The 22705-nt window shown below is 39.5% G+C and overlaps 1 protein-coding gene across 3 annotated transcripts in view; it reads right to left on the bottom strand.

The window, feature by feature from the left end:
- Oatp33Ea (Organic anion transporting polypeptide 33Ea) overlaps positions 1-22705 on the bottom strand; it is a 64319-nt gene that overhangs the window by 422 nt on the left and 41192 nt on the right. For all 3 annotated transcript variants that reach the window (XM_065217694.1, XM_065217696.1, XM_065217695.1), the window contains exons 3-7: positions 14698-15189; positions 14449-14632; positions 14240-14391; positions 270-1380; positions 4-209 (exon numbers count right to left, since the gene is read on the bottom strand). In XM_065217694.1, the coding sequence (XP_065073766.1) occupies positions 4-209; positions 270-1380; positions 14240-14391; positions 14449-14632; positions 14698-15189 (2145 nt within the window). The remainder of the gene's footprint in view (positions 1-3; positions 210-269; positions 1381-14239; positions 14392-14448; positions 14633-14697; positions 15190-22705) is intronic.

Here is a 22705-nt window from a genome sequence, read left to right as displayed (position 1 = left end):
CACATAACGCCGTCAGATTGATATAGTATCGAAACAGTCGCTGATCGTACAGCTGACAGTTCCCCCGCTTGCCACATTCTTCGGTCCACACCAAGCAGGTACTATCGATGATTCGTCCGTAGATGATCGGACCTGGAATCAGAGCGAACAAACTGATCATCATCAGGATCAGCCCTTGCGTGAACGATTTGTCTTCCTTGGCGACGCATCTGAAAAGGCATCATCGTTATTTACAATAACTAAAAGTAAAATTATGGTGAAAATGTTACCTATAATTGACCAATAAATTCCCAATGCGACCAGATGCTCCAAAGCAGTTAATAATACTGGATATGATTGAGAAAAGATAGAATCCCAGAGCGCATCCCTTCAAGCATGCACCAGGTATAAGACGAGTGGTGAAAAGACTCTCAGTGGTGGGGGTTGCAGATGTGGTAAAATCTTTTTCATTTACTTCTCGGCGCCTTCGCGCGGACTGTTTCTCTTCCTTTTCTTCAGTTTTCTCGCTTGTGGTTGCGTTCAAGTCTTTTTCCTCATACCGATAATCATTGTCGTCGGCGTCAGCGTCATCGTCGTCATCGTAGATGTACACATCATCTAAAGGTGTTTCTTCCGATTTGGACGTCTTGTCTGTTTCAGTGCTGTTCTTTTGAGGTTGCATTGATTTTAGTATTGGAGAAGCAGCATATTCTGGCTCAGCCGTTGTTGATGTAGTAATACTGTTTATTGTACTACTGGGCGCCTCAGATGTCGACGTTGACGTTGATGTAGTTGTAGATCTGGATGTGGAAGTTGCAGTAACAAGGACGGAACTATAAGTAGGGTGCATTTCCCAAGGTTTCGTTATAGGTGAATAGTTTTCATTTTGGCAGGTACATCGGTCGTAGTATTTTCCCTTGGCATCCCACGCATCACAACCAGCGTGACAGGCGGAGAAGAACGTGATTCCTGTTTCTTCCTGACAGATAGGATTGTACGGAATTCCGTCACAGTGACATTGACTGTTGCATGTGGTTGAAAGATTCAGACGGCCCTGGACCAGCGGCATATTGCCATCCGGACAGGTTAGGAATAAGTACGAGAATTGGCCGAGCATATAGCCGACGCCAACGATTACGTTCCAGAAAAGTAATATCTTCGGTGAGGGCTTCTTCTTGGAGATAACAATGCCTGAGATTAGGAATCCGGCAACCATGCCGAACAGTGTGATGGGACCGGTTATGACTGTGGCGTTTGCTGTGGTTTTGTGGAATTGGACTTCGATATACTTGCTCAGGAATGTGATGTAACCGCTGGATCCGAGAATGTAGAATATGCCGGAGAGAATGTTGAACATGAGCAACTTGTTCTTCAGGAGTCGCATCAGTGCTTTCGGGAAGTCTATGAAAAAAATTAAAAATATCATTCATTTTCGTTTAATAAATCATCACTGTTCTTTGTTTATTATTTATTATCCCCATAATTTATCTGACACTAGACAACGGACAACACGTATTTCAGTTGCTCCTGAAATCTCATGCTGGTATACGCTGATGCCCTGTTTGCTTAGACTGGCTACTTCTTTGTACAGTGCTAGTACACTAGCACTACATCTGCACAGATGTAAACACCACATAATGTCGAGTTTGTAGCGCTACAGGAAGTCTTTTCCAATTCAAATCAAATCAATCCCACCAAGGTGGTCATACTTTAAAAATAGGCCTGATAGGACTAGGAACTGTAAATAATAATTAAAATCTCAAATGTACTAAAGTTGAAAAGACGCATCTGTGTCACTTGAAAAATTCATACATGTAAACCACACAAACACAAGAAATAAAGATCATTTTAAGTCAAAAAGTCGCTGCAGGAAGTGTACTGGAATGGATCGTCGGTACATACACTACCCATCATAAGTATGAGATCGCTTGAAAAAGTATTGCAACACGAATATTGAATCAACGCATTCTCTTTGGATGATGCTAAACTTTCCAACGTGATGCAATACTATTCTTTTTCGGTCGTCGGAGATGTCAACGCTCATGTAGGCCAGGAGGAGGAATTTAGACCGCACATCAGCTTACGAACTACAATGGAGGTTTAGGTGCTGCCCATCGAAGACAACTTGTGCAACTGTAGACAGTCTACACCTTGGTAAGTTGAGCACCTCAACCGGGGTATTATGTTCCGTCTCCGCCGAAAGTCAACCGATCGCCACCTACTCTGATCCAGCCCGTGAAACCGTCGCGTGACATGGGTATTCCGACCGATTTCATGGAGATTAAGTCCACGATGCTACCTATATACCGACCTAAGGTCCTGAGTAACATTAACAGGTAATCTTTGTCGACTTTCTCTTTGTATCCCCAGGGCCATGTAAAGACATTCCCAGGAATTTTAGCACACATATCGATAAAAGAAGCTTTTATCTAAATAAACGAATATGTGGTTTATCTAGCATCTAATACGACAAACACAACAAGAAACGCTTTTATGCTCAATTTATTAACGAAAGAGAAAGTCGACTAAAATCCGTAAGCAAACGTCAGACTGTGCGTGAAACATGGCGGACTTCGTACTATCCTTTCACTCCACCGAAAAATCCCATAAGAAACTGTCAATCTTTTCTAGAAGAGACAATTTTTCGACGGTGCCGTCAACGCCAATATATAGCATGCTGTGGCTGTCAGTTGCGTCGAATTATTTTCCCTGAAACGGCAATAGCATGCTGCGTCTGACAGTTGTGTTGAATTTTCATCCCTGAAATGAAACTCGAAGAATGTCCCTTTGATAGTGGATAGCTCCTTTTCTCCTTTTTATCAAATATTTATATTAGAATTTTAAAATTTACAACACGGAGAGCGATTCAAACAGAAGTGAAGACAGCCCATCTTTTTCGGGATAATATTCAGGCGTAACTGTCAAATTATCAACGCAACGCAAATGGATTTAATGTGGGTGGCCCTTTATACCCCGGACAGACTATGGCTTATATCATGTAATATAGGCTGTCTTGCAATGAGCACTCATACATAGGATTTCCAGTGAAAACTAGATGTATGAGTGCTCATTGCAAGACAGTCTATATTACATGATATAAGCCATAGTCTGTACGGGGTATTATACCCCGTACACATTACAGCGTATATCACGTGATATACGCTGTCTTGCAATGAGCACTCATACATCTAGTTTTCACTGGAAATCCTATGTATGAGTGGTCATTGCAAGACAGCCTATATTACGTGATATAGGCTGTAATGTGAACGGGGTATTAGAGTGTGACAAATTGAAGCTGCTGTATCATTCACAAGAGACGCGTAAGTTCTACAAGAAACTCAACGCATCTCGCAAAAGCTTTGTGCCGCCTGCCGAAATGTGTCAGGATAAGAGTGGAGGTATGTGATAAACGTAAGGCGATCGAAAGGTGGAAGCAGCACTACGATGAACACCTGAATGGCACAAAGGCGAAGAGCCAAGACAGCAGAAGAAATAGTTTCATCGATACGGTGGACGAGGGAGACATGACAACTTCCTCGAAAAGTGTAATTAAGGATGCTATCAAACAGCTGATACAATCTGGAAGCCTTTGCTCTGATGCCACTTCGCATTTTCTGGAATATAAAATCAACTACCAGAGAACATACAATACCAAACTGCTTCCCCATGTTAACTGCGATGGAAATATGGAGAAGGAAGCAAATTTCATGGTTGAAATCGCAACAGTGTCTGAGGTTTACTTCCTAGAAAAGTTAAAGTGGCAGTGCGATTCAGCCATCCTGCTGTGATTTGTGACCGCTGTATCATATCACCTTAATAACAAAGCAGCTGCGAAGGATGGTATCGCAGCGGAACTTATTTAAATGGGCCCGGATATGTTGGCTACTTGTCTGCACCAACTGATAGTCAGGATCAGGCTTCCGGAAATCTCAGGCGTACACAAAAGCTGTGAGACGGAGCGTCGCATGACTCTCAAATCCATGATGTGCTACATTAATTGTACAAAAGAGAGACCAGAACTATGCGCGCGACAAGCTACACGCTCTCAACAAATTCAAGCGTTTCTTTTTTTTTGTCTCATCAATTGCTCTCTCAAGCGACGCATGTATTCAATAACATGCGACTGTTTCGTTGAAACATCTCAATGCGCTCTCTCAGGGCGCCATCGCCGTGCGCTGTTTCGCATGCCTTGACTCTCGCGTTCCCATCATATGTGATGTTGTCGCGTGACGAGAGAAGGGACTGCAAGGGTTTGTTCACAGAAGACTTGTGTGCCCTTTTCGTATGCGTCTTTTGAAATGGGGTGAAGTTTTTAGATGGTTCCAGAAATATCTTCTAGTATAGATTCAAGCAGACTCAACACATGGTTCCAGAGACTGGAATCACCGTAAGATCACCACTCATGATCCTAGAAAGACGCAATGGCTTGTCGAAAGGATGCTAAAGGAAGGTAAAGGAAGACTACGTGAGCGGTGGATGGCAACCTTACGGTAGTTGGGATACCGTTAGCATGTTAGCACCCCAAATAATACCGTAATATCTGTGGAACTATGTGTCCTTCAACAAGTCCTTATGCGGAAATCTTCGAAAATACATTTTTTGGAAGCCTCTGAAGCTTTCAGCCCATTTGGTGGAAAAATATTAGGCTCAGAATCCCTCAGAATACTTTTACTCAGACCAGTAAAAATATAAATGGACGATTTTGAATGTAAAACAGCACTACATTATACTATACAAGATCATATAGTCGGCGTGAAGTCAGAAGGGACTAAGTAGCAAAATAAAAACAAGAAATGAATTAAGGATATCATAAGATCAAGAATTCCCTCAGCTACAGCTTTCACTTTTTCAGCCAGATTTGAAAAATTAGAGTAGCAAGAGAAAACGGTCAAATGATTTGTCCCATTACATAAGACACAAACAGCCAACTTTAAATTCGTTTTTCTCGAAATCAAAAAAAAAAATCACAGTTCGGTCTGACTTGACCGATCATATCAACACGCTAGTAATGATAAAACTCTGAAGATGAATATTTGTATTTGGTCTGGCTTGAGTGAACACTATTTTAAGGGATTATTTTCAACGCAGTAGTGTACTTTGCTGCAAAAACGTTGGTGGTGACTTCTCATTACATACACACAAGTCTACACTTAAAAATTAACCAAGTTTAACAAGTTGTAAATGTGTTCTGTTATGATCAATTGAGCTGAAATTTTGACACAAAACTTGCTTTTCCATTGACCTTTGTCCGATCAGCTATGCGGGGCTTAAAAAAATTTGGTATTTCTTACACGTAAAATTCAACATATTTGTAGTTTTGCGTCAAAATTTCAGCTCAATTGATCATAACAAAACACATTTACAACATGTTAAATTTGGCTAGTTTGTATGAAAACGACCTTTGTCCGATCAACTTTGCACCACAGTGTACGTAGGTACGAAATGCTGGATTAAGGTTAATGTAATAAATTTAGGAAAAAGTTGTGTCATATCTGTATTACGGATTGTTGCTAAGCTTCTTGCTTCAGGAATTGTATTGAATACCTGTCAATCAACAAAACTTACTACGGCAGCAACTGAATTCTTCAGATGTGTTAGGGTAAACGCTCCTATAGTTGCGATACGTTAGAAGCGTTAGGTTCCTATAGTTGTGTATTGAGTCTCCATACACAACTATAGGAACCTAAAGGCCGGCGCACAATGCATACGTTTTCAGGTTTTTTGACAAGGCATGGGCTAACTGTCAAAAAACCTGAAAACGTATGACAACATTAACGCTTAACGCTTCTGCTAATATAGGAGCGTTTACCCTAGTGCTCACAGGATAGTTCATATCAGCCACCATGATGCTGAATTGAAACAATCAATTAGCGACAACAGATTTCCAAAAAGTCCTAGTGTTAGTACCGTGGACCCTCGGTGTACATCACATCTCTTCCTTCGTTCGTTATGAATGGGCTATTTTTCAAGTTAATCCTTTAATCAACGAAAATTGCCGCTAGGAAAACTTTGTTGGTCATAACCATCCGACACCTCTTCTCCATAAGAGTGTAGTAGCTAGGTCGCTTTCCATCGTTTTCAAAACAAAACAACACTTTTCCCACATCAAGAACACGAGTTGGTCTTCCAGTTGAGTTTGTTATTTCGACGTCGCTTAGCGACGTCTCATTGAGAAAAGCGCATGAGCTTCGGCTCACGCGACGTCGCATGATACTCGTTCTCATGAAACGCATGCATCCGGAAATGTGCTGTGCTCAGGGCTTCTGTCTGTCCTTTTTTTCATGAGCAGTCAACATAACCATTCATTCAATTTCAAGCTGTCCTTTGTGTGCGGTACTTCGTATACCATCCGTTGCTCCACGCTACTTTTCGCATTCATAATTCCAAATGCACAGCGTAACGAATAGGTAGAAAAATCAGTATTTGCTCCCTCTCGTAAAAAATCCTCTCTCGTTTAGTCACTCTGTTTCGTTTTGATTTTTTTCCACATTTTCATTTCGGTCAAGTTCCCTTTGTCGTTTGCTGTAGTGAATGACTGCAAAAAAAAATCAGTTCTACGGCAGTCACCTCTACCGCAGGTAGTGTTTGCAAACTTTTTTTTTACCCTTCTTACAAAGAAGGGTATAGATATCACTTGAAAAACCGACTATCGATCCGAGGCCCGGAGGGCCGAGTGTCATATACCATTCGACTCAGCTCGACGAGATCGGAACATGTCTGTGTGTGTGTGTGTACGTGTGTATGTGTGTATGTGTGTGTGTATGTAACGAAATGAGTGCGCTCACGTTTCTCAGCAACCGCTCAACCGATTTGGACAAACTCGGCGCCAAATGATAGGTCTTGGGGTCCCAAGTTTTGGAATCGGTGAACTGGTTCCGGAGATATGGCCGGAATAAGATCCGGTGAATATGGGTATTCACGGTGGATTTAACGGAAAACGTATCAAACCCATCATATACCATTCGACTCAGCTCGTCGAGATCGGAACATGTCTGTGTGTGTGTGTGTGTGTGTGTGTGTGTGCGTGTGTGTGTGTGTGTGTGTGTGTGTGTGTGTGTGTGTGTGTGTGTGTGTGTGTGTGTGTGTGTGTGTACGTGTGTATGTGCATATGTGTGTATGTGTGTGTGTATGTAACGAAATGAATGCGCTCACGTTTCTCAGCAATCGCTCAACCGATTTGGACAAACTCGGCGCCAAATGATAGGTCTTGGGGTCCCATTGAACGGTTTTGGAATCGGTGGACCGGTTCCGGAGATATGGCCGGAATAAGATCCGGTGAATATGGGCCTTCACGCTGGATTTAACGGAAAACGTATTAAAACCATCATGCGACACATCAAATTACTACAGAATTCAAAAATAAGATCAATGCAAGTCGTGTTAAGTGTTCCAGACCACATTGGACACACTTGGACATGTTCCGGGTACCCCGGGGAAGTTGCTTGAATATGAATTGATAAGGTGATTGGTAGCCTCACCAAATAGACTACACCCGGATATATTCCGGGTACCCCCAGGCAGTGGCGTAGCGTCACTGGATGACACGGGGGTGGGGGGCTTGGTCACTGATAATGACAATAAAATAAATAAACTTGAATAAGTAAGAAGGGTCTGTTCACACCATAGGTGGATAAATTCGGGTTTTTTTTCCTTTGGTTTGTTTTTTCCTTCGATCTTGTTTTCCGTGCTGAGCACCAATGCTACCGACGCCAGGGAGGCAGCTCCCACACCTGAACCCTACCTATCGACCCATCAACTCATGAACCGGGGACCAACGGCTTTACTTCCCATCCGAAGGAAGGCGTGATCAGAGATGTTATGCCTCAGAACATCCCGGCGGCGCCGACTGGGATTGAACCCAGGCCTGCTGGGGTGAGAGGTAATTACGCTTACCACTACACCACCGGCGCCGTTATTTGCAAACTTAGCAGTGTGGTTTTTAATAAGAAACTGGTTGAAATTGGAAAGAAAATCGCAGGCAAGAGGAAGTTTCGTGATTTGGCGAAGGATTTCGTTGTGCAAAATTACGTGGGTGTGTGGTGTAGGTTGAGTGGTGATGAAAGTTGTAAATATTTCCAGAAGAATTTTGATGCGGGAAATTTTGTGCGTAATTTTCGCAGTACACATTTCGCGTAGGCCAAGGAAAGGGTTTTTTTTAAGGAGGGTGAGGAAGTGGAAGCAAAATCGAAGAAAATGAAAAAAAAAACGTCCGTGGCTATTAATGAACAAATCATTGTCGATTCGTGCGTGAAGCTTGTGGCTGTGAGGAATATGCCTTTGTCTTCGATTGACTGGCCCAAAATGCGTGCGATTCTTGACGCGCTAGCTAGTGCGTTAGGTACCAGTTTTTCATCGGGGAAAACCAAGAAATACATTAACATCGATGCTGATAGAATTCAGAGATGAGAGGAAAGTTAATTTCACTGAAGATCGACTCTGCATCGCGACATGCTCGTCATATTTTGGGGATTAACGTGCAATTTGAGAATGAAGACCAAATCGTCATAAGAACCCTTGGTAAGAAATATATTTTTGTTCAACCGTAGTCCCTCAACAAATTGGATGGTGTTGTGCTAGTGGTCACCACTATTTCATCGCTGTTTTTCCTGTCTCCGCTGTTTTCCAATTGATTGAAGGAAAGCGCAGAAAAAGCGGTGAGCAGATAGTATCACTCTTAATTATAAATATAAGGTGCGGTTCCATTGCAGCATACCTCACTTCAGCTTTTTTAATTAAACTTGTGATGCGTATAACAGAAATTTTTCCAATATTCCGAAGTAGTGCTTCACCCTACAACCTTGTTTCTAAGATCATTCGTTCTCAAGCTATGTACTCTTATAGCATGTGATGTTCTGAAAACCTCGAAAAGTTGAACTGAAATTCGCTGAGATAAACTATATTTTTTCCTTCCATCTAATATAAACTCTACCCAAGGGCAACATTTTATTAAATTTTGATACTCTGATACCCTTTAGCCCACTCGCAAAGGAAATAAACGTAACATTTCACTAACCACCCTTTATTAGCACAAACCTGTAAGATAATAAAGAAATGACCCCAGTTCGAATTCTTTACCGTTTTTTCCCTCAAATTCGATACATTTTTTACGCTAGAGATTGCTGGTTTGCCTAAACAACAGACAGAAAATGTTCATAAATTATATTTAGCAAATCCACGACTAACCATACAAGGGTGTTAAAAAATATAGATTTTGCTCTACCCTGCTCAATTGATTACAATTTTTGAGTATTCTCCAGAAATTTGAACCCATTTGGTTGCGATCTCATACTGCTCTTTAATTTTTATAAGGAAATTATTACGAGAAAATTTGAGAAAGTTCTATCAAAAAGTAGTCTCCAAATTTTACATAAGAAAAGATAGTAGGCATACCCGTATATCATTTTGGAAAAAGGCTAAAACGAAGAAAATAAATCAAAATCTTTTTTTTTTCCTTGTAATTGCCATATAAACCTCGAAGAGCTATTGTAGTATGAAATTACAAACCAGTCAGGTCAAACTCAAACGCAAAAGAATAATCTGGACGGACCTGCTTTGGTGGAGGTGGAGCAAAATCTGCAAAATCATTGCAGGGGTTTCTTTCCAAACACTTCTATGGCCACTAGAGGCCCTACGGGCACCAACTCCGGGACAATCCATCGGATGATCACAAAATTATGATAAACAGTCTCCTGCTGTAAATTCATGAATTTTGATACCCATATTGTAGCGGTTTCTTCCCAAACACTTCTATGGCCACTAGAGGCCCTACGGGAACCTGCGCCGGAATGGCCGTTCCGGGGAGAAACCTTAAACTGGTCCTCAAGTAAGCTGAAATTGTTTCTTGAAGGAGATTCTACTTTGATATCGATTCCTTCAAAATTCTAGCAAAAGGCAAGAAAATGCTTAGTTCTGAAACAATCCGGATTTCTTAGAACCAGACTATTCCAAATGGACATTGTTGGCAATGTCCAGAAAGAACACAAATTTCTGAATCCTATGGTGCCAAAAGATTCAAAATCGGTCAAATTTGGCCGTAATAGCAACCAGAGACTTTAAATATTAAAAATTAGATCGATTTGTTTGAAAACAGCCGAGTTATAGCGGTGAATATAAAATATTTCCTACCGCGTCTATCGAGAGACTCGTACAGCATAGCTCACCATTGGAAAAGAGAAATGAAAACAAAATACGCAGCATACTCCCGGTCATTCTGCAGCTTCAACTTTCAACATGCACGATAAGCGGGAGAACGAATGAATTGAAAAATCGGCTTCCACCGAGCTGCTGCAGCAAACAGCACACAAGCAATCGACAAAAGGCAGAACGACTGCGCCATTTTGCCAGTCAAACCAACGTGCTTGCTTTGCACATTGAATGCAGAAAACGTACGCGATCACGCAGTCACAGTCGATATGCGATCCCCTTTCAAGCCCTGGGTGCTTACAAAACAGTGCGACACACAAACATTATGAGAATGTGAGATGCGACAAAACTGAAGAGAGAGAAACAGAGTGTTACAAATCTCTTGCGCATGAGATTGCTATCCCGAGCAAAGCTGAAGATCAAATTGAAATCAAAATTTGCTGTTATGATGTAACTTATTTTGAATACTCCAGTTGATCTCATTTTGGTTGACTTAACGGTTAACACAGCAAAAATGAGAGCAAAATTTTACACTGTTGAAGCAAACGGAAAACTAATCCTGCTTTCAATGAAATCAATTTGATTACTGATGTTGCATTCATAATGTTTAACTGAATACGGGCTTGGAGTAAATGGTTACCATTCATGTTTCTCAAGCTGAAAGACTTGGGCTCCAATCTCACCCCGGGCAAGTCACGAATGACTTAAAATGTGTTAAACAAATCAAATAAACAATAATCATTAGTTCAACGACAGATGAATTTCAATTAAATTTTAAACAAGACGTAAACAGCAGAACTTCAACTTAAGTTGCTTTCATTTAAAAAGTCTTGACTGCATAATGAAAGCACAATATGATATCAGACTTATGTCGCAACATTTGAAATCAAAATGAGTTTTCATTATGATAGGAACTGCACACTTTAATATCGATTTGCTTTCATTTTGTTAACCGACTTTGCTCGGGATGACTATGAGACTATTCGTATTGCGTCTCGCATACGGTAGCGCGCGCACTGGAAGCCTGGTCAGGATTTGGAATATAGAACAGCTACTGGAGGAGTGAAAATAGGGAGTAATATGCCCAATATACGAAAAGATGGACAAGTTATAATATTCAATCTTTGAAATTTGTCGAACCTCTTATGTTCACATAATACATTTTAAATATTTGATCTAGGTACATTCATTAATTTATATTATTACACATACAAGTTTGTGATATGTTGGGTAAAATAAATGGATACAGCAATACAATTCGTTTTTATCAGTTAAGTAACGGTTATTCATATTAGTCGGGGTACTTTGTAAGACCATAATAATCATCACTTAAAATGTATAATTTTGTTTCGGCTTTTCAGTCTTCAAGAAAAAGCACTGATTACAGTTTTATCAACCTGTTAGCACTCGTGTTTTTTTTCAGTTACCGGGGGGACCACTTTTGTGATTAGCACCGGTCGCTTTCAAATTATCGCATTATTTATAACCGATCCTGATTGACGGTTTATGTTGAAATTACGTTTCACATTCGTCTAGTGATGTCCGATTTTTATTCAAATAACTACAGCAACAGCTGTTATTGTTTACTCAATTAAAATGTTGAATTTTACAATATTATTCAATACAAAACGAATAAACAATTTTGACGTAGGATTACGTCTTTCGGCAACACATTGGGGGTGCCTAACACAGATTTCAAAATCGAATTCCACCCGGTATCGCTAAACGGTGCTTATTCAATCACCGTGTGTGGTGGTGTCCTGTCGGTCGGCATCAGGTCGGCACGTCATGTCATCATCTTAATTTTGCGCTTATTGTGTAACACATCGATTTCATGTGTGAATCTTATGCTATGAATCATGCATGAACACTATGGATTTGAATTGTGACACACTTGGATTCTATGTGCCTCATATGGTGATATTAATAGCTTTGCACATCATAGTTCAATATTCTACTTTATCGACTTCTACTTTGCCGACTCTAAACATGGATCGACAAATATATAAACAAAACTGCCAGAGGCCAGAGCTTTCACATATCTTTTTAATAGGTCTGATTTGGGATTCGATCATGGACTGTTGTGGTGTGCTGCTGCCGGAGTCTTCGTTCAATCCATTGAGCCACGGTTGTACTTATATATGAGGCGGGTTGATAGGATAAAGACACAACTCTTGTTTTCGATGCAAGCAATTCACATCGAATTGAAATGCAAAACACTTTAAATCCATCTGTTTTGAACAGTAGTGTGATTCAATGTGCAATACACTTGAATAGATAGTTTCAAAGTTTGAAACACTAGAAATTAACGTGTATAACACATTGAACCAAGGCGAAATACACTTGAAGTAAATGTGATTGTGCATTTAAAAAATCAAGTGTTTAAACACTTCGATCAAACGTGTGGAATTTTTTGAGTGTAGACCGGGGAACAACGACTTTACTTTAGGAAGACGTGATAAGAGATTTTATGCCTCGGAAAATCCCGACGGCGCCGACTGGGATCGAACCCAGGCTTTTTGGGGTAAGAGGCAATCACGCTTCACCACCGGCGCCGCTTGCGAATAAACCAATAAAATCAAATGAAAACTATTGTTGATGATATTTTAAATACGGCGTCGCCGGGATGTTCTGAGGCATAACATCTCTGATCACGCCTTCCTTCGGAAGGGAAGTAAAGCCGTTGGTCCCCGGTTCATGAGTTGATGGGTCGATAGGTAGGATCCAAGTGCGGGAGCTGCCAACCCAACAAACAATTCGAGTTGATCAACAGCTGATTAAGCTATTTTTTAGCTGAAGAAGCTTGTTTTTGCCTGAATAAGCTCTTATTCAACATTCAATGTTTGTTGGGAAGATCGACGGAAAACAAATCAAGGAAAAAAAGATATTTTAAATAGCTGGTTTTGCCAAATTTGGTGAAAACTAATTTTGGCTATAAAAATGTTTTATGAAATTATGGAATAATAAGATACTATGATGATATTTTGTATGTGTAAGTATCAAGAAAAGATTGTAAAGATTGTGTTTGGCACATAAAACCTGCAAATTTAGCTTTGACATAGTCACAGAGAGTGATTTTCTGATCGCCTCTTCACGAAGAGTGAAGAGCGAAGAGTGTGCGACTGTCGTGTAGCAAAATTGGCAGGTATTATGTGTCAAACACAATCTTTACAATCTTTTCAATGTTGCTTACACAAACAAGCTTACCGAAGGCTTGCATGCACAATGAAGCAATTTCTTTGAATTTTTGAATTTAATTGGCTAGAAATTAATTTTTGATCAATTAAAGAAAATATTTACCTATTATTTGTTATTAATGTTTCAATCAATCATTAATAGTGATGCCTCATTGCAGGCATTGTAGGAAAAAATGAAATTTTAAAATCCTTATTTTAGAATGTGTAATTATTATAAATAATTTCGATTTTCGACACATCAGCACAAAATGTTTTTTTTAGTGCAGTTTCGAACCTCTTTGGATACGGTTGTGTTTAAAGTTTGCTCTCTGTTTTGTGCGTGCATTCGCTTTCATAGTTTTCGACTGCATTTGCCGGATTAGCGCTGGTACTCTGCCTCCCGGACGGTTATTCGTGTGTGATTGGTGATTTTCTCGCTTTCCGGGAAGTTTTAAAATCGAGAAAGAAAACGTGATTCATCATGTTTGCAAGCATCAGAAGAGATGTCGCTATTTGCGTTGTTTTTTTTGCTATTTTTGTAAGACTTCATTTTGGACAGAACTTTCTATAATGCTGCATGGGACCACCATTCATAGTTTCATGGGTTAGCTTGAGCTAGCATTGAAAATGTGTTTATTTTCAAAATTATTGCCACTATATTTAATATATTGCCGATTTCGCACCTAAATAGACTCGTGCGATAAAAATAAGTACACAATAATATTTTCGCACTGGTTATAAAATTTAAATATTGAGATTCTTAAGGTTTTCTAGAGCTGGAATTCATTGGTGTCGCTTGCCAGTACTGTTCTAAAGCTGCTACTGTTTTCAAATAAGTCTAGTTTTAAATTATTTGCGGAAATATTACTGTGCAATTACTTTTTGCACAGGAGTCTAAGTCTAAAAAAGCAATAATGTGCGGTAAGTTTATTCGATCATACCTTTCAATTTTGGAAACTCCACTATCGTGCCGACTTCATCCTTGCTCTGTACTGGGAAGCTATTTTGATCCTTCATTTTACTCAGGGGGTTCTTTTCCTTCCCGAATGCTTCCGCGTCGTTCATCAATATTACTGGTTTGGTCGATTTCGGCCTGAAAACATTTTATTTTACGAAACCATCTGATGAAAATTATTCAAAACGTTCGTACCTATCCGTGGCATCTTTTTTCGCTGGAAGATCCTTCGGAAACAGCCCAATAAGCGCTGCAAAAATAAGCATAGCTACACCCAGGATAATCCATCCTAACCACCAGGCTCCCAACCATCGCGGGTCGGAACTGTCGATGACGGGTGTTTTAGTTGGATCAATGTAAATCTTCAAGGCAAAATATCCTGTTTTAAAGAAAAAAAAAACAGTTTAGTTAGATTCCTAATTTCATTGATGTAAGATAGCTTACCAAGTGCAAATCCAACTACCGGTCCGAACGTTCTCAGCGACGACGCGTAGGCCAGCATCAGTGGGGTGTTCGTTTTCTTAGTGTTGTCATCCAGATAGGTTTGACCAAGCGAGTAATAGAGAGTGTTTCCAATGCCCAGCACAAACTGAGACATGAATATCAAAACCAGTGGAACTACTGAGATGACGTCGTGGCACTCTTTCGTATTGAACGTGTCCATACAGAGTCGATTTGTGCTTTTCACAATCCTCGTCAGGTTGTGGCTGTTGAGCAGTGCTTCCGCTTCCTTATCGTTAATGTACTCTTTCGTTAGTTGTAACGCAGCATCGCCAGCTCCGTAGATGAAGTGAGGCGTTGCTAGGATGAAGCAGGAAAGAGCACAGAACACTACACCCCATGCTATCCATCGGGGGCGATTTCTGTGGCCTCCCACGTACGAAAGGATGAGCGATAGAAGGATTTGCGATATCTCGTTTCCGCTGAGGATGATTCCTGAAAGTGAGACAAAGAATGTGGGTTATTGCTATGCAAATCATTAACAAAGATGACCAATCGATCACTCTCAAAAGACACCACAATGACAAAGTCATTTACACAGACTCAAACTGTATAATAAAAATGATCAATCATGTACACATCATTGTCATTTTCACGAAAAGATAAGTTGTTCTACAGTAGGGTAGAGAACTACTTCGGCCTATCGCCCATTTTGGGCCTATCGAGCAGAAAACTTCAAATAAATCCATGATTTCAGAGTTAACAAGTCAATTATGCGTTTGGTACGATACTTTAGTTAATAAGCTACCGAACTAAGTCAATGAGAACGCGTGATATGAAGGTTTGCACCCATTATTCCCAAAAACAAAAGAAACGCTCCGACCGAATCAATTTTTATCTTCATCCGATAGTCCGAAGTGAATTCAGTTGCGTTTCAATGGCGTTTCAATGCGTTAGGCCGAGTTTTACGTCAAGAAGCAGTGTTAGACTTTTGACAATATCTCAACGATTGGTTTCTCTTTATCAAATCTTACGGTACGTACGGAAAGGTACATAAATTTGGAAGCCATCAGTCATTTAGCATTTTGTTTGGTGCTAAACTGTGGTAGATTAAGAAAGACTATGTGCGAGTTGTGCTTAATATGCCGGAAATGGGGTAGTTAACCCTACTGTTATACGGATCTTATTATCATCATTGTATTATCAAGTTGTTGTTTTACAATGACTAGGCATCAAGTTGTGCTCGATGACTCCACATGAAATTCGAACACTCTGTCAGCAGCCTAATAGGCTATTAGACACATGGAATAACTAAATATTGGATTATACATGCTCTTGAGATAGATTATCGCGAGGTTGTAAATTGATTACACAAATTGTTGTCCATACACGCCTCTAGACTCCATATCACTTCTAAGTATCATAAAAATGTAAAGATATCAGACTGGGTTGGTTTTTGATTCACCTAATCATAGCATGACAACAGAAATGGTGCAGCGGCAAATTATTGGAGGTAGTATTACTTTGGTTTTCTTCATGGTTGGAAATATTTCGTAATTTACCGCTGCAACGTTCAAAATTTATTTTTTCTTTGATCATAAACCAGGCAACAATTTTCGATGGAGTCAAAATTCAATACGGCACTCAATTACCGAAAATATGAAGCATTAGTGTTTAAATCTTTGTAACCATTTTAGAAAGCGGCGCCGGTGGTGTAGTGGTAAGCGTGATTACCTCTCACCCCTGCATGCCTGGGTTCAATCTTAGTCTGCGCCACCGGGATGTTCTGAGGCATAACATCTCTGATCATGCCTTCTTTCGGAAGGGAAGTAAAGCCGTTGGTTCCCGGCTCATGAGTTTGATGGGTTGATAGGTAGGGTCCAGGTGTGGGAGCTGCCTTCCTGGCGTCGGGTAGCATTGGAAAAATTGGCTATGCCTTGGACAGGGCTGTTAGCGAGTCACCAGTTAGCCAGTCTCTGAAAAGTCTCCTTTTTTAAGACCAAGTAACTTTTTCTTGTAATCTGTCTCTGTCAACGTGTTAGCGTGAATTTATTTCAAGATTCACCATTCTTCTTGCAGTGTGTAGGATCTGCTGGTCCTATCGATGCCTACACATTGTTCTAATTTTCGAACAATTCGAAGGTGTTGTGTTTCATTAGAGCTCTTTGGCGTTTAATTGTCTTTCTCTCTATACAGGATGTCTACTCATTAGGATTAATAAAATTCCCTGAGATTTGCAGGTTTTTATAGAACTTTAACGGATAATTTCCAGGTTTATATGTTTTTAACACATTGAAATCAATTTTAAAGAAACAGCTTTACAATCAAATCCATTAAATGTTGAAGTTAAACACTTTCTTCATTTTAGTAAGTTTAATATCTCCAAATATTCAATGTCTTCAAGTTTCGTATTTCATGTACAAGTTCATGATATTACAAATTTTCAAACTGTCCGAATTAAGGAAAAAAAAATCAATGATTTATTTCAAGTTTGTAATTAACTTTATGAAACATTAGAGATCTTCGGTGAAATCCCTAAACTTCACAACAATTGTAAGAACTTTATAGAAGTTATGAGGAGAAAAAGGAAAAGCTGATAATTTCAGTGAAGCATTATGAACAAACTGCGGGAGGGAAGTTAACATTCTGAAAATATGGGGAACTTACTGGAAGCTTTAAGAATCTCAAAGCGGGTCTATTAGCTTCCGAAAAACTGCAGGAGTTTTTATGAAGTTCATAGATTTTCAGAGAACTTCATCGCTGTCAAGATAACTAGTTGCGGAAAGTTTTAATAAGTACTGTAACGGTTATTTGGTTTACATAAACTTCTGCACAAATTCAACTAGTTGATTAGGGAATATCAACGAAGTTCCATTAATTAAAAAATGCGAGAAGTTTTAGCAAGCACCGAAATCCTCAAGAAATTTCAGAGAACATCTAAGAAATATAGATATTTTAGATAGTTTCCTGATATTCAGCGAAGTTCCGAGTACTTTGGGGGCGATCAGATAACTTTATAGCAATCCCATTAAGTTAAGGAAATTTTCACCGACTTACATGAAGGTCCGTGGGATATTCTGAAAATTCTATGATTGATCCGAAAACTTCAGAAGCGTCAGGGCATTATGAATATTATATCAGAAAATTTGTCGGAACATTAATGTGATTTCTTGTAGAGTCCAAAGCTGGTCATCATGATTCAAAATTTCTAGAGCACATATCTTGGACCCTGTTGCGACATCGTTAATGGGCTGTTTACACTTATGCTAGTTCACTAGCCCAACCCGCTCAAACAACAAGCACGAATTTTAGTTGTTCCTAAAATCTCATACTTAAACTATCTTACCATAAACTATCACAGATAGTTACCACAGTTAGAAGATCACAGTCGTAAGTTTACATAAAATACTATTAGAAACTAATTATAACCTAAAATTTATCGCAGATTGCTTCACATACGAGGATTTCGGTTATGCATTAATATCCTATACGCTCAAAACCGAATAATTGGAAGTAGTATTATAACTAAATGAATTCGAGTTTGCGAGCTGCTAATTAAAACGGTTGAGAGCCCTATCGTTCCCGGAACAAAAGGACAGTAATGCGTATAACGGCAGTTCAGAGATTTTCAGAGTTGGGAGGAAAATGCTATACTTATATCAACATCAAGCTTTAGTACGATAATTTATTAACTAGAGAAAATTCTGAAGAGGATAGATTGATAGTTCCGCTAGAGTACGGCAGTGTGAAAATTGTACAGAAGGGCCATGAAATTGAGCGAAGGGCCATAAATGCGGTTATATTTACCAATCAAACGCGCACTTCTTTACCTAGCTTAAAGGGTGATACGGTCAAAATTTGGTCAAGGGAAAACGCGTGTAAATCGGTGAAATCGTTTATTTAAAAAATCAAATTAAATTTCTTTTTCAAGTTCAATTAGTATAAAATTCAGGAAAAATATTCAGTTAGGCTTCCGCTTTTCCAAATCCGAATTGCCGGGCCTTACGCTTGACCCCTGCCATCAGATTTTGTACAGCCACCTTGTCCACCTTCTTCGCCGCAGAAAGCCAGTTTGCCTTGAACTGCTGCTCGCCCTTAGCAGTTTTTTGGTCTTCTTTAGGTTCCACTTGACAATAGTATTTCTCAATTGGGCGGAGCTCTGGCGTGTTGGGAGGGTTCTTGTCCTTGGGAACCACCTGCACGTTGTTGACGGCGTACCACTACATGGCCTTTTTACCGTAATGGCAAGATGCCAAATCCGGCCAAAACAGTACGGAACAACCGTGTTTCTTCAGGAAAGGCAGCAGACCATTTATTCAAACACTCTTTCACGTAAATTTCTTGGTTGACAGTCCTGGAAGCTATGAAAATGCTGCTTTTCAAGCCACAGGTACAGATGGCTTGCCAAACCAGATATTTCTTTGCGAACTTTGACAGTTTCATGTGCTTGAAAACATCTGCTACCTTTCCCCTTCCTTTTGCCGTATAAAACTCCTGTCCCGGAAGCTGCTTGTAGTCGGCTTTGACGTAGGTTTCGTCGTCCATTACCAAGCAGTCAAACTTCGTCAGCATCGTCGTGTACAGCCTCCGGGATCGCGCTTTGGCCGTCGTATTTTGTTTATCATCGCGATTTGGAGTCACTACCTTCTTGTAAGTCGATAGTCCGGCTCGTTTTTTGGCTCGATGCACGGTTGTAGACGATACACCCAGCTTATTTGCGGCATCTCGGAGAGAGAGGTTAGGGTTTCGCTTGAAACTACCGGCAACTCTCTTTGTCGTCTCAGCGGCTTCCGGTTTTCGATTTCCCCCCGATCCAGACTTCCTGGCTGTCGACAAACGTTCCCCAAACACTTTAATTACATTTGTAACGGTTGATTTGGCAACTTTTAGCGATTTTGCCAACTTTGCGTGCGAGTAGCTCGGATTTTCGCGATGCGCGAGCAAAATTTTGATACGCTGCTCTTCTTGCTTGGACGGCATTTTGACAACTGAAGAGTGAATTCCAAAATCAAAATAGGAGCAACATTCTACACACACACACCTTCAAAATGAGGGGTGTTCAGGTTTTTTAAATGCAAAATTGAAAGAAATACGTCAAGTTGATATTGACCAAATTTTGACCGTATCACCCTTTATCCCCTCATATACTAAGATTCTTGCCTTCCACCCGCTCTTGTGATTGCTTAACGAAATATTCCTACTTTGTTTGTTAAATTTCTTAATTGTTTAACTATTTTCACTATACACCAAACAAATAATGAATAATGTCTCCGTCGAATGACATATTTCCTATATAAAGTAATTGAAAACAGAAAATTTAATTAAAAATTAAATCAACCATTCCATCAAAGATGAAGAACCCGTTAGGCAAACCATCGTAAGATCAATGTTAAAAAGCATAGTCAATGGACATAAACGTAATGTTACTACTAGTTCTGCTCAATCGATAAGTAGAAGGTGTACTGCAAATTTGTTGGAGGTTTGCCCACAACCGTTTTAGTCCTTGGTTGACTGCATACGAGCGTTGGGTATGATGACGTGGTATTTCTGGCAGTAAGGTGGACGGACGTTATAAACAATTTTAAATTTACTCTTGTTTAAAAATTGTTTGATGACCTTTACAAGGCTCGTTTGGTTTAGTTACACTTAAGTGTAGAAGGCTGATAATACGAGCAACGGGCTGGAGGTCTCTGGAAGGATGGTGATGAAAGCTTAGCGTGGATTACACACAGGTTCGTATTCTACTGGCGGCAGGTTTGGTGCACGGTACCGGGTTGTTCGTTCTTTGTCGTGGTTGGGGAATTCTAAGGTCTGTAGGCGCTTTCTGCACGGATACGCGCTTGGAGAAGATGGCGCACAGTGGTGTTTTTCACGATGAGCAACTGTACCCGAATACTGACGATATGGCTTTTAACTACTTCTCTGGCAGGAGCGCTCATCAGCCCATCAGCATTTGTAAACAAACCGTTCGAAAGCCCATTACTCACAAATCGAAGGCCGCCCACACAAACCAACACCATCATCGTATAGGTAGAACCCAAGCAACAATTTTTGTTTTATTTAAGTTTTATAGCAGTTGATATAACCAAATTATAAAACCTTCACTGACGACCACATTGCTTTAACAATCTCCTGAGAACCGCAATACAGCCATGTCATGGCCAATTGGCCCAGTTTTAATGCAGTCATTAAAACTTGATATGCGAACTACTTTAGGAGCATAGGATTTATGTCAGTTTTATCACACTCTAGACGTGATTGCTAAAAATGAAAACATAAAACCTCCTCCAGGTCAGAAAGTTTTAACAACCTTCTAATGACTACCATAAAAATATATTACAACCGCATAAATCGCTCCTGAAGAAGTTGATAAAACATGATACGCAAAACATTTTGACAACTTTGAAGGTTTTAAGTTGGGGTTTTTGGATGATAGTTAATATTGAGAAATATTTTATTGTGGTTTTATTCTTTCGATGTTTGATGTGAAATCATGATCCTTGTCAGTTGGTAATAATGGCTGATATTATTGTACATTGAAAATAAGACGACTTTATTATAATTTTAAACCAATCTGTATATGCTTCACAGCATGCCGTGCAATATTTATGGTGATTATTATACCAAATAGGAGCATAAATTTAGTGCGCCATATGAATACTAAAATATAAGGATATTTTTAATTTGTCTGCATTAGCACCATGCATTAAAGAGTCATTCAAAGATTATCTATTTAGTACAAAACTGTTACTACTGTTGAGCAATAACCAGTCACATATTATTCAAATATACATAGATGTATGAAAGTGTTTTATCGCCTATCAATTAAAGCGTAATTATTCATACTGTGTGAAATTTGTTCCTACGGCGACATTTTATTTGTTATAACTTGCTACTCCTTAAAAATACCTCAATATAACATATTCTCCTAGATTGGAATTCTATAGCATAACATAAACCTAATGGTTGTATCTTAGCATTTCGTAGTCCAAATTGAGAGCGTTAAGTTATATTTAAGCTATATAACTAGCTTGCTGGTTTTATTCGGTACAGCGAATCAAAACAAAACAAAAACCATGACCACCTGTCAAAAAGTCAACATTCCAAGCGATCCTCCTATTTTCGCTTGTAATCAAGATGTAAGAAATGCTTATTGGATCCACTAAAAGCTTTTTCAATACAAGGTTTAAAGCCGTGATGTCAATACTGGCCATCTCCAAACGGATTTAGTGAAACTGTCGGCGTTGCTTTAAGAAGGGTTCGTGGATCTTTCGGAAGTGTATCGGAAAGCCGCTTGTTCAATATTTTTAAGAGCTCCTTCACCGCACTGTGCCTTATGTAGGGATCATATAACTGTAGTTCCTCCAGGAGTTTCATATTGTCGATCGTCTCATCTTCATCGTGTTCAGAAGCACTGAAGGGGTTTTCATTTCATATATCTGAATAGATTTGTTTTTTATAATGACAAAAAATTTCAGAGTATTTTTTGTTGTAGCAGTATATTTCTTATCTGTGAATCTTAGGCCTCTGATAAAGATGATAGTTGTAATGAAGCTTTAATGAAGGTCTAAGACTGCTTCAAATTTTATATCGGTCATAAAAAGTGTACCATAAAACATAATTGTATGTTTTGTTTTGGTTTTATTCTTCAGTTATAAGTAGTGATGCAGAACCACCTTACAGCTACCGTTAAAACTATGAAGTCTGAGTTTTAATTTAGTAGTCATAAAACAGTTTTATAGACGACTTGACGGCCTGATTTTATGACAAGCACACAAAACCGTAATACAACCACAGGCTGGAAGGGATGCTATGATAAAACAATGATAAAATAAGAATAAATCTTCCAAGCATTTAGATTGTTATTTGGGAAGTTTCCCCTATCCGATGATGGTGTTGGTTTACGTAGGTGGCCTTCGCTTTGTGAGTAAAGGGCTTTCGAACGGTTTGTTTACAAATGCTGATGGGCCCTTTTCTATTGTTGATTCAGAGTTATTCCAATCGAGCAGAA

Source organism: Ochlerotatus camptorhynchus, unplaced genomic scaffold, assembly GCF_037179485.1.
Source record: "Ochlerotatus camptorhynchus isolate MF236.1 unplaced genomic scaffold, CSIRO-AGI_Acam_v1.1 ptg000078l, whole genome shotgun sequence".
In the NCBI taxonomy this organism is placed as follows: Eukaryota; Metazoa; Arthropoda; class Insecta; order Diptera; family Culicidae; genus Ochlerotatus; species Ochlerotatus camptorhynchus.
This window is presented reverse-complemented; position numbering and strand designations above follow the sequence as displayed.